Consider the following 13,709-nt stretch of genomic DNA (forward strand, 5'->3'; position numbering starts at 1 on the left):
ATTCGACTGGTGGTGTTTTCGGCGCGATCAGCTCAGTAGTTCCTGAGTTATAGAATGGCTACCATAGGCCACAACGGTCATGTGACCTCCCAAGATCACCGAGGTCACCTGAGGTCACCATATTCGAAACGGCTGATGAAATCGCATACGCTGAATCGACTGGTGGTGTTTTCGTCACGATCGGCCCAGTAGTTCCTGAGTTATAGAATGGCTGCAATAGGCGAAAACGTAAAGTTGACCTTTTGAGGTCACCGAGGTCACCTGAGGTCACCATATTCGAAACGTCTGATGAAATCGCATACGCTGATTCGACTGGTGGTATTTTCGTCGCGATCGGCCCAGTAGTTCCTGAGTTATAGAATGGCTGCAATAGGCGCGTCAATGCCGAGTTGACCTCTTGAGGTCACCGAGGTCACCTGGGGTCACGAGCTTCGAAACGGCTGATAAAATCGTACCCCTTGATTCGAATGGTGTTTCGATCGTTCCGATCAGTCTAGTAGCTCCTGAGTTATAGAATGGCTGCAAGGGTGGCGCCGGCGGTCGAATAGTGTTGCCCCCTAAAAGACGGTACCGCGCAATCGTATCGCGTATGTGTAATCGACTACATAATGATGTTTCACTCCTCAGAAGCTAATAGCTATCAGTTGACCAGAGCGCTAAGTTGTGCCGTTTCGTTTATCACGCAGCGTGTCGATTGTGAGCATTGGGACAAAACTATAATTTGTAAACTCAGCCCGTGTGATGCGGCACAGCCTACCACTCCAGGCAAATAATTGCCTGTGAAAAGTGGAATGTGGAACATCATTCTGTAGTCGACTATAAGTACTTACCTACTTGCGTCTTAGATTTTTCAAATAAAAGTCACCTGCTGCCAGGTCGGAGCATCGGTCACTTGACTTTACCATTGCCTTTAACCCTATTAGTGGCAGGCTCCTGGCTACCCCCTATTAGTGGCAGGGGGGGGGGGGGGCTGTTTACGACCCCCCCTTGATATCTCGAGATCTAACGGGCCGATTTTCAAAATTCAAACGGCATTCGATTTCGCTCAACGTGATCTACATTTCTAAAAAATAAAAATTAAAAAATGTCAATAGGGGGGGTAGAGGGGGGTAAAAACGGGCAAATTGCAGATACATTTTTGACTGTTTATCACGGCCAGGTTTCTGAACCAATCTTAACGCAACTTTTGCCGATCGATAGAGAATGAACCAAGAATTCACATGGATCCTAAAAATATGCATTTTCAAAAATCATAGGCGGATACAGATAATTGAGATTGGGGGTACACAAAAAGTATAGTAAATAAGGTTTTTGTTGGTACTGTTTCTAAAAAGGGTGGCAATGGTCTTGTTATGTTACAATTTTCTTATGAGAAAACGACTAAAATTGTATTATTCTTGCATAGGCGGTGTCAGGGCACCTATGTTGGGAGGTAAAACATAACCCCCCTTTTTGGACGCCTGGATCCGCCTATTATAGCAAAAACGTGTCAAAAGAGGATGCACAATAACTGTATATGTTATCACATGATACCTTTCATTCACTGTTCGTAAAACTGGTGCAGCATCGTGATCTTCGGCCAAATGACTCGCTTCACGAATAGGACCCCCCAATTCCCAGTGCTCTGGAGCCGCCCCTGGTAAAGTTATGAACTTGAAATTTTCAGGGAATGTGCCCAATTTAGTTTTAGGAAAAGTCAGAAAATTTCAGCATCGTAGCTTCAGCGGTTTCGGAGATATTCCCGAAAAACCTGAGGGGTGGATAAAAACAACCCCCCCCCCCCTGCCACTAATAGGGTTAATCAAATAAATGGGGGAAAATCGGTAACGGTGTCAGCCAGAATGACGAACGTTGGCAGACAGGGACAGGCACTGATGGACGTAAGTACAGTTGCTACGGTCCTTAGAGACTAGAGGGACAGTTGCTGATCGACAGCGACAGACAAAGGTGAGTGCTGATGCCGGAGGCGATCTAACATTATCTCAAGGGCATGGAGTCGTAATTTCATAGGTACACTCCTTGCAAGGTCCGATAATTTAGTTTTGCACTGTTGACTTTGCTTGAAGCTGAAGGGATAGGTAGACCAACCCAAGATTATGACAAACCTATCACGTCACCGACACCCAGCTGATCATATTTTTTCGTCAATAACTCCCGATCAAGTTGACCTAGCGAGTTGGAAAAGCTACACTGAAAAAAAATTATTCGACACACCTGAGCGTGTCGAGCAAGGTAGTACGGGGACCCGCAGTTGCTACTGTACACGAACCCCAACTCTAGCCGTCTGTCCTGTCCAGTAACAACCGATAACATTGATATCGACTACCGGTCCCTGTATAAGAGCAGCTGAGGTTTTCTGTGCGTGCCCTCTGACAGCTTATCGTTGTTCCCTGTGAGGGTGCTGGGACAATTTACTCAGGGTCGCTGTACAGTAGCAACTGCGGGTCCCCGTACCAATATCGCGGCTCTTCACAACGCCCGTTTTTCCGCGCGGCTTTTTTTTTACCTCAATTAGGGTCGGAAGGGGATGGTGGGGTTTAAACTCTCGGTCGAGGCGAACCTTTGTAGGAAACCGATAGATCCAATCGCTGTCCTCTGCTGATGAGCTCGCGGCTCGGGTAGTTCTCAGCCGATGAGCTCGCGGCTCGCGCAATTCCCTGTCGATGAGTCATCAGTCCCAGCGCGCGGCGGCCTCACCTGCCCGGCGCGCCGCGGTCCGAGCGCCATCCTCCGTCAGCCGGTCATCCCGCGAGGCCTTGGGTTCCGGGGACCGCCGCTGATCCCGGCGGCTGCAGCGTGCAGGCCGGACCGTCTCGGTACGGCGGGACCGGTCCCGCGCCGGCGGCCGGTCGGCCGGCTCCCTCTCAAGGTGGAGCGGCCCGCGGCCCGCCGGCGCCCCCGGCCCGTCAGTCGGAGTGCGACCTTCGTGCGAGAGAGGTGCGTACGGAGCGGGGAGCGACTGAGCGTGCTAGTCGCGCTGAACTGTGCCATAGCTGTCTGTGTCCGAGACCGAGCCACCGAACGGAGTGCCGGTACGCTGCAGCCGGACCGCCTGCCTCGCTCTACTGGAGCTACGATTTAGGCCGTCCTCGAGCTCTTCTTGAGCCGTTCTCAAATCGCTCTGTACCTTATTGGGGCTGCGTTGAAACCCTCCCTGTCTACCACCCTGCTGTGGACTGCTCACATTGTGACCCTCGGGAGGGATAGCAGCAGCTGCCGAAGATGACCGGCCCCGTCATCTACTCGGTGTCGGACGTGAGCGACTCTCAGGCGGCCGCGCTCCGTCGCAGGTTCCTCGAGGCGGTGGAGAAGGAGGAGGTCCGAGGTGAGTCCTGATCGGCCACAGTGCGGCCGAATGTAGCCGGTGACGTGTGGGCCGTGGGGGCGGTGGCGGAAACGCTGGGACGGGTGACCTACCGTGGTGTGTGGCATACCGCTGCCTACCAACCGCAATGGTCATCATGAAATTAATGATTCAGATGATTGTATACGGTCAGGAGTCTGCAAAAGACATTAAGTTTATAAGTGACGCATTATTATTTAAAGGGACCCTCCCACCTTCAAAAAAGTTAATGAATTGGCATGAAAGTGATGTCGCTCGGTTCAGAAAGAGCAAAAATGAATATCTACCAAATTTCATCGAAAAATATTCACCGGTTTTCAAGATATTAGACTTTTACTTTTGTTTACTTTTTGGGATCTCCGCTGTTCCTAGCGACTTTATTTGAAAGTGCGGCATTTGTTGCGCGCAAAGCAGCATATACCACCGCGTGCTACAAAACGTTTTAGTCAAACATTTAACGGACATTCGAAAGCCTGATGACGTCATCAGATCACCGTAATGGTTAAGAGATAGGGACCACGCTGGTCCCACCCTGCAAGTAAAGGGAAGAAATTTCTTGAACACGATAAAGCTGCGGGGGTTGCGACCAGGATAAATGGTGGTTTCTGAGCCTGGCCGCAAACTTGGCTATCTTAACTCAAAACTAATGTTAAGGTGGGAGGGTCCCTTTAACATGAACCGAAATAATTCACGTTTTGCTTTGAATCATACGAGTCGTCATTCATACGAGTCTTTGTCGAGTTTGAACATCATTAGCTGGCGATGTTACAAGGCGACAGGCGACACATTTCTACGGCGACACATTTCTACACGGAGCTACAGTACCGTTCGAGAAGCTTATTTTGTTCTTGCCAGCATAAGCTGTCAGTTCACGCTGTATTAGCTCCCAAGATTTGTGCTCTTTGTGCTCGATAAGAACATGTACCTACCGTTTGTGGCTGCACGACACGTCTCTAGTCGACACTCTGCAGTATGAGGTTAATTGCAATAGCGGGTTTTCATCCACTCCCAGTCTCGGGTTCACGGTACCAAAAAGCATTTAAGGTTCATATTGTATGAACATTGAACAATGCACATCACAAGTCTCGGCAAGTGCATCCGTCGTCGAATGGACGCCGGCTGCACCCTCCATTCGAGTCACTCCATCATAACGATCAGAGGGAGCACACGTACACCATGAGCGATGGACATACTTTAAAGTTTTACTTGACCTGACGTGAACATTTACCGATTGTAGTAATGTAGTATGTCACCAGCGGCGACTTCAACGCTCGAATACTCGTATGTGTGTATGTACGTACATATATGTATATCTACTGTGTATGCGGTCACAGTCACGGCTGGTTGGTATATTCCAGCAGCAAAGTCGTTCGTCATTGTCGTCATTGGCCATGGTCCGCTTACCAGGTACGGTGCATTCATAATTTAATCTGTTGTCTTTTACCTTTTACTTTGCACTATCGTGCTTATAGGCAGCTACCGTGGAGAAGCTGCCAAGTGCCACCTGCCCTATTCCCATGGGACAACCTAGAGGACCAGTTTTTCGTTCTTGTGCTGATATAGCTGACTTGACCATACTTACTTATGCCAAGTAGTCTGCACGCTTGTCCGTCCACTTTCACAACCTCTACCTACCGTCCAGCACGGAGTCATGGGTGTAGCAAAGGGCCTCTCGATCAATGGCTAATTGAGTGATAAATGTCTGGCTCAAGCTCTTTCGGTGGATGATTTGGCTGGCATAAACGTTGTACATAAGACGCCCTTCGTCATATGTAGTGGACAGTGGACACGTCACATAGGTGCTCTTTGATTAGGTAATCAAACCGCTTGAAACTAATTTTATGTGGCGGCAATTTTTAATACGTGAACAAAACGTTGAGTTGGCTTATTGTTAAAAACATTGTTTCAAACGTTGCTCAGTCACCTGCAAGATTTATCGATTACTTTCTTTTGTTTTAATTCTTATATTTTGCGCGTTTTTTATACCTTATACATATTACGGAGCGTGATAGGTAGATGGTGATGAACGGTCGAAAACATCCTGAGTTGGTATAACACCCGGTTAAACAGTTGGGGCATTCCACGATAGATCGTACCACTTTTTTCCAATTTGACACCCTCATCTCTCGGAATTTGACGAAAATTGGTCTCAGGGTTAATCAGGGGCTCTGAATCCACCTGTAACAATTTCAGGCTTATCAGATAAGTATTTTTTGAGTTATGGTGTATAACATTTTTGGATCTTGCTTTGCAGCGCTAAGTTTGGCGGGCTGTTACTCTAAGACGGATTATTCAAATGCCAAATGTTATATAGCATTAAACTTGCAATGCAACAGAGATTAATATGTGTTTTTGAAATTTCGAAAAATAAGCTATTTTTGATATATGACATATCGAGTTTTCTTTCATTTGTATTTTAGGGACTTTGGGACCAAATTTTTTTGAATTTTTATTTCTTTAAAAAAATATTTAGCTCATTGTTAAGAAGTATGCAAAAAATTAGGAAGGTGTTCTTTCTATAAATGCATTTATTTTACGTCACGATAACGGTTTCGAATAGTGATTTCGGGAGGGGAGCTTACAAATGGCGTGGTAAAGCTGCCTAGTGACATCATGGGTTACTGAAATTTCAATTGAAGTCTTAGTCATCTGAAAAAATGAAAAGAGGGTTCATCCAACCCTCTTTCCTATAAGTGCGAAAGTGAAAAAGGCTGTTTGGTTCTGACATTGTTTTGGACGCCAATGACCATACCTGTCCGAGATGAAAGTTACAGGACGCATACATGGTGTCCTCCAGAGGTCTCACAACTTGTATATCTGGGAATTTTTGAAGGTCACATGAGTCACGTGACATCACTGTTGTAAGTCAATGTGGAAATATAAAATCTGTTATTTTGGCGCCGAGAATGATCGAAAACTATCTCACGTACATGGTATCGTGATTTCATGCACTCCCTGCAAAGTCCAATGCTTCACTTTTGCATTGTTAACCTTGCGTGACGTCATTTATGACGTCACTAGGGTCGTACGAGTTTTTCGTTAATAACTCCCGATCAAATTGAGCTAGAGAGTCGGGAAAGCCACCAATGGACTCGGGAAGGCCTTCCGAATCGAATGATATGTCATATGATACCCTTTGCCCAGCTTCGTGACCTGAGGGGCTCTGACCTGACCTTGACCCGAGGTCACCTACTTAAGTTGACCTCACCCCAACAAAAAGTATATCATTCGAAGCACCTGAGCTAGGCGAACACAATGATGTCAAAATCGCGGCTCTGCGGCCATTTTTTGCGAAGTTATTTACTAAAAACCAAACCCGTAACTTCAGTCACTTGACCTGACCTCAGACGCTACCGGTTAACCTGAGACCTTAAAATTGGGTACCAATCGCGGCGACTTGTAACGGCACACACGCTCGTTTTTTCCGCGAGGCTCTACCTCTATTAGAAGCGAAACGGCGTGCTGGGGTCGTATCAACCCCTCCGAAACCCATTTTGTTTGCGGGAAAATGAGGAACTTATAGAAAGAACACCTTTCTAATTTTCTGCATGTCGATTTGCAATGACATGAAGTTATTTTTGAAAAAAATAAAAATGCGAAAAATTTTGGTCCCAAAAGTCATTAGAGGCAAATGAAAAAAGATAAAGGTTTTTGTTCAACAATCAAAATTTTTCTTTCGAATTTTTAAAAAGTAATATCAATTTTTGGTTCATCGCAAGCTTAGTGTTGTTTCCCGTTTGTTGGTTGCATAACCCGTTCTTGAGTTATAGGCCATCAAACTCACCGTTACATACCGAAGTTTAAAAAATGTAATGCAATATAACTCAAAAAGTTTTGAGCTGAGAAGTCTGATATTTTGCCAGGCGTATTTGGGGCCTATGATTACCCCTAGGACAGATTTTCATTAAAATCTGAGAGATGAGGGTGACGGGCCTGGTACGATCTGTCGTGGAATGCCCCAGTTATATTAAATGCTAACTGATTATTTAAATGTTAAACTGTTGATGTTGTTAATGTTAACAAAGTATTTGATTTTTAAGTGTAGGCAAATGCTCTTAATTAACCCGCGACCGCCTGGGGGGGGGGTCGGATCCGACCCCCCCCCCCCTCCGTTTTTCTTGAATAACTCATGAACCGCTTGCGCTATCAACTTGAAACTTCGCATACCTTCTCCCCCATCAATTTGACGTCTCCTGTGCAATTTTGAAGAAATTTTTTTTCAAAAATTTCTGAGATATATCGATTTTAGTGATGTAACTACATGGCGTTTTCAGTCAAAAAATGATAAATGTTTGAAAAATCGCCAAAAATCGAGGTTTTAAGCAAATTGCAAATTAAGGACATGAAAAGACGCAGCTCAACGAGTTCTTTAAAATGGCTATCTCGGATTTTCCATAAAATGCGTTTTTCACCCCTAAAAATTCAAAAAACTATATTTTTTGGAAAACAGCTAATAAAATCCAAAATTTTGAGAATTTCCAAAAACCGGAATATATGTTATAAAGCTCTATTAGAACATTAGATGTCCCAAATTTCAACTTTCTATCTTGATTTTTGACCCCCAAATTGTAAAAAATAGCTCCAACATGCATAGGGCATGGTGACGTCATAAGCATTTTCGCGAATTAGAGGCTCTTCTGAACATCGCATGTGAAAACAAATGGCACCACTAGATTCCTGGGACAAAGCTCGTCTAGAAAAGTGCATTTTTATGTCAAAAATAAAAAGTTGAAAAATTGACTTTTTTTCTTAGCCCTCGTTTAGTTATGTATGGTATAAACGATTTTTTATGCTTTCAATGCACACTTATCACCAGCACAGTGACTTGGGGTCACATATAACCATTACCATCGGATTTGGCGTGAAAAATAAGCCATAAAACATGTGTCGCACGCCCATGTAGCAGAAAGTGAAAACCGTGACCTTTCGTGACCTGACCTGACCTTGACCCGTACTTAGTATGATCCCTATACGCACATGGTACCTTCACTAGGTCTTTGAGGTCATTTGTGGTGAGTTTCGAGCAGCAGTTATCGATTCCGCTGTCCGTAAGCCTAATCATGCAAAACCCCTGAATTTGACCTTTGACCTGACCTTGACCCGAAAGTTGACCTCAATGTTAAAATCTTAAGAGTGCTTTGGGAAGGTCTCGTAGAGACCTTTCGAACGCCGCCTCGCGGGGCTCGATACGACCATTGGTTCTCGAGATAACAGGGGGGGGGGGTCGGATCCGACCCCCCCCCCCCAGGCTGATGTGGGTACGGAAATAGCCCAGGCGGTGCCGGGTTAATTAACAGGACATAGCAATTTTCTGTCTTGAACGGGGCTGGACCGTGGACATACTCGGATATGTGAGAACTGAGAACATTTATTAAACGTTCAGCTCTGAATTCTACCTTGAACCCTGACTTTCCACATTGGACGGTATAACTCGCTCAGAACTGGTGCAACAAACGATGTTGTGGCTTTAGCGTCGATGATGCTATATGCTTCCATTCTGTGACGTTAAAATCAAACATTCATTAAAACGGTTTTGTCGGAACAATGGTAGATATTAGGTCTACATATTTATGTTAAGCATGGAGCAATTAACTCTTACTATTTTTCAGGGCTGCGGAGTCGGAGTCGGAGTCGGAGTCGGAGTCGGTCGGAGTCGACAGTTGTGACCGGAGTCGGAGTCGGAGTCGGAGTCGATTTTAGAAACCCGAGCCGGAGTCGGAGTCGGAGTCACCGAAAATCTGTCGACTCCGCAGCCCTGCTAGGTCTGCGGAGTCGGAGTCGGGAGTTGGAGTCGGTCGGAGTCGACAATTCTGCCCGGAGTCGGAGTCGGAGTCGGAGCTGGTTTTTGAAAGCCGGAGTCGGAGTCGGAGTCGGAGTCGCCGAAAATCCATCGACTCCGCAGCCCTGCTATTTTTACTTGAGGGTTGTTTCACTAAACAATTGTGAAGTTCGCAAAATAAGTACTGAACACATTCCTATGACCGATTCAGGTGGATACATCGATGTAAAGCAGATCCTGGTTTGTAGTAGCGGTTTAAATGATACGCCGAAGTGTTGATAGATCCAAGAGATAGCGTGGTCTGATGTGTAGGCACACTTCGGTACAGTTGTTGATGCTTGAATAGCACCTTTTGAGCATTCGAATGCTGCGCTGCAGATCAGTCACATCATGGTCGCCCGTCGCACTCAGGCCGAACCATTGCGCACGGACGCGGTGTTACTGCACCCTGTAGAAGTGTATGTATGCAAACGCCCTGGAGGCGGAGATGCTTTCATTGCTAACTCGGCGACCGGAGCCTGAGAGGCAGCACATTACCCATGCAGAGGGCCGTCTCCGGGCCAGGTCAGCGTCACGGGCGTCCGCTCCTGCCGACCCGAGCGGACAGAGGACAGCGGGGTACAGGTGACAAACAGTTCCTGGCCCATTCCCATCGTCCGTCGGCGGGGCCGAGCACAGGAGACGGCTCTAGACTCACTGGTGGAAGCGAATGCATAAAGTAAAGGCGGCGGTCCCTGGTCCGTCGCTATCTGGGCGGGACCGAGATAGGAGGCTGTCCCTGGTCGGTCGGCGGGACCAGGAGGCGGTCCCTGGTCCGTCGGCGGGACGGGGCGGGTCCGGGCGGGCCGGTCAGACGACCCCCAGGTCACCGGGCCGGTCACCGGTCAGGCCGGTCCTGCCAGTCGGCAGCAGCAGTGGCCGCGGCGCGGACGGTGCACGGTTACCACATGGCCGGACCGGTACCTGTACCCCGCCCCCCGCCCCCGTCCCGCGCGGCCACCCCGCCCTCCCGGTGACCCGCGTGTTACTCCACAGCCGCCGGCCCCGGTCCGCCCGGACTTACGACATTTGGATGCAATACAGCAATGGCAAGACCGGACGCCCTTCAACGAATGGACTGGACCGGGCGACTGAAATACGTGGAGCGGAGCTTGAAAGACCGCGGTATCTATACTTCGAGACAAATGTGTATCGTAGAGAAAACGAATCGAGACATGGTGTCGTGTTCGAGTTGATAGAAGCTAAATGGCGCCTCGTTCACATAATTAGATAAAGAAAACTTCAGAATTGCATGTTGCATTCAATATTATCTCACCTATGGCCCCTATGCCGTAAGGCCATCCCAGACCTCCATTGTCATATACAAAAATATTAAATATATGTGTAAAATTCGCAGGACAGTTTTTAGCCACCACTGCATAAACTTTGTAAGCCATATATTGTCTTTGAAATTCAAAGCATATCATTCATATTATTAAGAGATTAGACAGTTAAGGGATAGTGAAGCAGGATAGCAAAGCGGTTCCGTAGTTGAAAGACGGCACGAGAAGTCCCAACTTGTAACATGCTCTGCTCTTTGGCTGCCTCACTGTGTGTTCGCTTCATTTGGTGCCTCCATTTCATTCATATGTTCGAAATTTCAAAAGTTTCGGCCACATCACTAGCTCGTCATTCATGTCAGTACGATGCGGTAATGCTGGCCTCATGTGACTGAATTTGACCTATGACTAGGCTGCCGAACCCCATGTGCCGAGGGTATTCGTGACACCTGCCCAATGACGACACCGTCTGGCTCGTGAGTCGATATCGACGTCCACTGTTTTGCCTAGTCATCTTGACCTTGCCCCGGCTACACACTGCTCAGTTTGGCAACGTGACGTTTAGAGGCGTGGATTACGTCTGAGTGTTGTCATAACAGCGACACCCTCAAAACTGCGCTGAGGAGGGCAGATTGTAGGGGAGAGTGGGGCAAAGCGGCCAACCGGGGCAAAGCGGCCACCCATCGTTTTAGCCCTTCATAGCTGGCGTCAGTTCCAATTTATGGTTTCCAATTATACTTCACTCCACGGTCGTTCGAATGAGCCAGACCGGGGTTTCAGGCCCATCACCATTGTTCTGTGAAACACGGAAAAGCATTTCTTGCCAGGTTACCAACTATGTTTAAAATTTTTAAATGTTATGTTATTTCATAACCGTTTGTAATTTTTATAAGCGTTCTTGTCCATGCATTGCATGGTTATCGTACATGTATTCTACCAATTTTAATGTTTTTTACCCCACTAATAGCTAAGCTGGAATATTTTTCTCTCGGACGGTATGCGCGGGGCAAAGTGGCCGGGGCAAAGTGGCCACCCCCCAATTGGCCATAAGTTGTTTCCATCTGGATAAAAAACACTATTTAGGTATATTCAAATGTGTCGTCATGCATTCATCTTGGCCACTTTTCAGTTGCATGAGTTACCAAATAATGCAATTAAATGTTTTTTCATGAAAATCCTTTCTTTGTTTACCTACAGGTGGGATGCTGACAAAGCAAACATCCATCCTCGCTTAAACCTTGTCACCATCAAATACCCTAGTCGTACATGAGGCAACTATTTTGTTTCTCATATCGGGACTTGAGAAGACGCCGGTCACCGGTGGCCGCTTTGCCCCAGGGTATGGGGCAAAGTGGCCAATATGCATAGGTTTAAAGTTTTGTCAATATCTTCCATATGTGAACGCCTTTGGAAATAAAACGCAGTTGAAATAAAAGGCAACTTCAGAGGGACCACATTGGTATAGAAAGAATCTTTCCAAGTTTAAAGATCAAGCGTTGGCATCGTGAGAAGCGTTAGGGTGGCCGCTTTGCCCCACCCTCCCCTACCTTATTATTTGTACCATTATTACATTTTTAATGAGAGGAAAACGGGATAAATAATAATTATGTACGTAATAATGAACATAAATAATGAACTCGTTACTAAAGTAAACACAAACACTAAACAGCCCAAGGCTTGCTCAATGCTAACCACCGCACTACGGGAGGGTAGCGCGAGGACTGGCAGGAAGGGTAGTGGGGACTGCGGGTCGGATGGATCCCTTGTTTTTCTCATTAACGTGCGTAGAAAGCGGCGGATTGCGACAATGCTTTGTCCTCGTGCTCATCAATGTTACGCCTAACCTGAACATTTCATGAACCCGGCTCAAACCAAACATGTGACCCCTTTCTCGACACTACATCAGTCCATAATGGCGATTTGACTTGACGGTGTGCATTATATTTGTACGTCTCCAGTTTTTTGTGTGTGATTAAAAACGTGCCAACATGTGAGATGATGTTTTCCCGTGAGTTTAGTGGGTTCCAAGTGCACGTGAAGGTCAGTTCGAGGTCACTGACCTCTGGCAACAGCGGTCGACTTTTCTAAGTTTACGGCTTATGGCAGCTTTCATGTATGTTATTTCGAATCGAGCTTACGTTTCGGGGTTTTGGAACTAGTTTTTGAGCCCATGTCACGTTTTGCGAATCTGTTAGTGGTGGTAAACACCAGCAAGATTATACGACGGGACACCTGAAAGCTTATCTGACCTTACCTGACCTCACCCACCCCAAATTGAAAAATACGCCATTGCTGAACAAAATGAAGGTCAACTTCAGAAACAGGATCTAACAATCTGACATTGAATGTGCATGCGCCAGGATGGATTCTCAAAGTTGACTGTTTCCTTAGATTACTCTATAAAATCCTGTATTGGTATAGGTATGAAATCTGTACAAGCCTAGCCATGCACTTGAACTCAGACTGCAATCAGAGAAGCTGCTCGGTTAGGCCTGCTCAGAGGCTGGTACTGCGTCCCTCCTCTCCGTTATGTAACTCTGGCAATCCTCTGTGGAATGCTGAGACGGTTGAGGCAGCCTGAAGGCGGGCTCATGTTTCCAAGATTTCGGCCCGAGATGGGGCCAGCCGCGGATCTAACTACTGAGCTCAATTTTGAACCTTCCAAAACTGCCGAAGATTATTGTTTTATCCACAGTCATCAGTTGTGAACACGTTCTGAATGGTCGGCAGTACGTATGCGTGATGTGGATTTCGCTGCACGTCAGATGCCTGGCCTCGCGTCCTTGGTCAGATACAGGAATATCGTGCGGAAACCAGCGGTCTATCCTAAAGATCCGGTACTTTCAGCCTTGGGAGGAGATTTGGCAGCACAAAGCCCGTCCGCAAGGTGCTGATTTTCTGTCCCACATCACTGGACTTCCTTTTGAAAGAGGCCACTGCAGCAGTTTATGAAAAATAAGTTGAGGTACAATTGATTGCGATTTGCTGGATTCGGGCTCGTCAACTCATTACCGATATTGACACATGAGCATTACATTTGTTTATCTTATTTTGTCTAACAACGTTATATTATAACTATCAAAGCGCAGCAACATGAGAGTTGTTAAAAATGCATCTATTGCGCTACACAGACCACTATTGCAGGCCGCAAGCGCACCTATCAACGGTACCCACCGCTGCCCCATGGCCGGCTCCCGCGGGTGTATCCCAAGGTCCGGCAGTAGCGCCCATGTTGTCAGCCATTGACGGCCGTTGTCTCGCTGTTCGC

General features: G+C 46.9%; 1 protein-coding gene across 3 annotated transcripts in view; it reads left to right on the forward strand.

Moving 5' to 3' along the window:
• Nucleotides 1-2,711: 2,711 nt before the first annotated feature.
• LOC122379482 (motile sperm domain-containing protein 2-like) overlaps nt 2,712-13,709 on the forward strand; it is a 71,810-nt gene continuing 60,812 nt past the window's right edge. Inside the window, exon 1 of one of the 3 annotated variants that reach the window (XM_043361716.1) lies at nt 2,712-3,325. In XM_043361716.1, the coding sequence (XP_043217651.1) occupies nt 3,223-3,325 (103 nt within the window). In that variant the 5' untranslated portion in view covers nt 2,712-3,222. The remainder of the gene's footprint in view (nt 3,326-13,709) is intronic. The other 2 variants (XM_043361717.1, XM_043361718.1) reach the window with 2 other exon arrangements.

Source organism: Amphibalanus amphitrite, unplaced genomic scaffold (genome assembly GCF_019059575.1).
Source record: "Amphibalanus amphitrite isolate SeventyFive unplaced genomic scaffold, NRLGWU_Aamphi_draft 000079F_arrow, whole genome shotgun sequence".
NCBI lineage: Eukaryota > Metazoa > Arthropoda > Thecostraca > Balanomorpha > Balanidae > Amphibalanus > Amphibalanus amphitrite.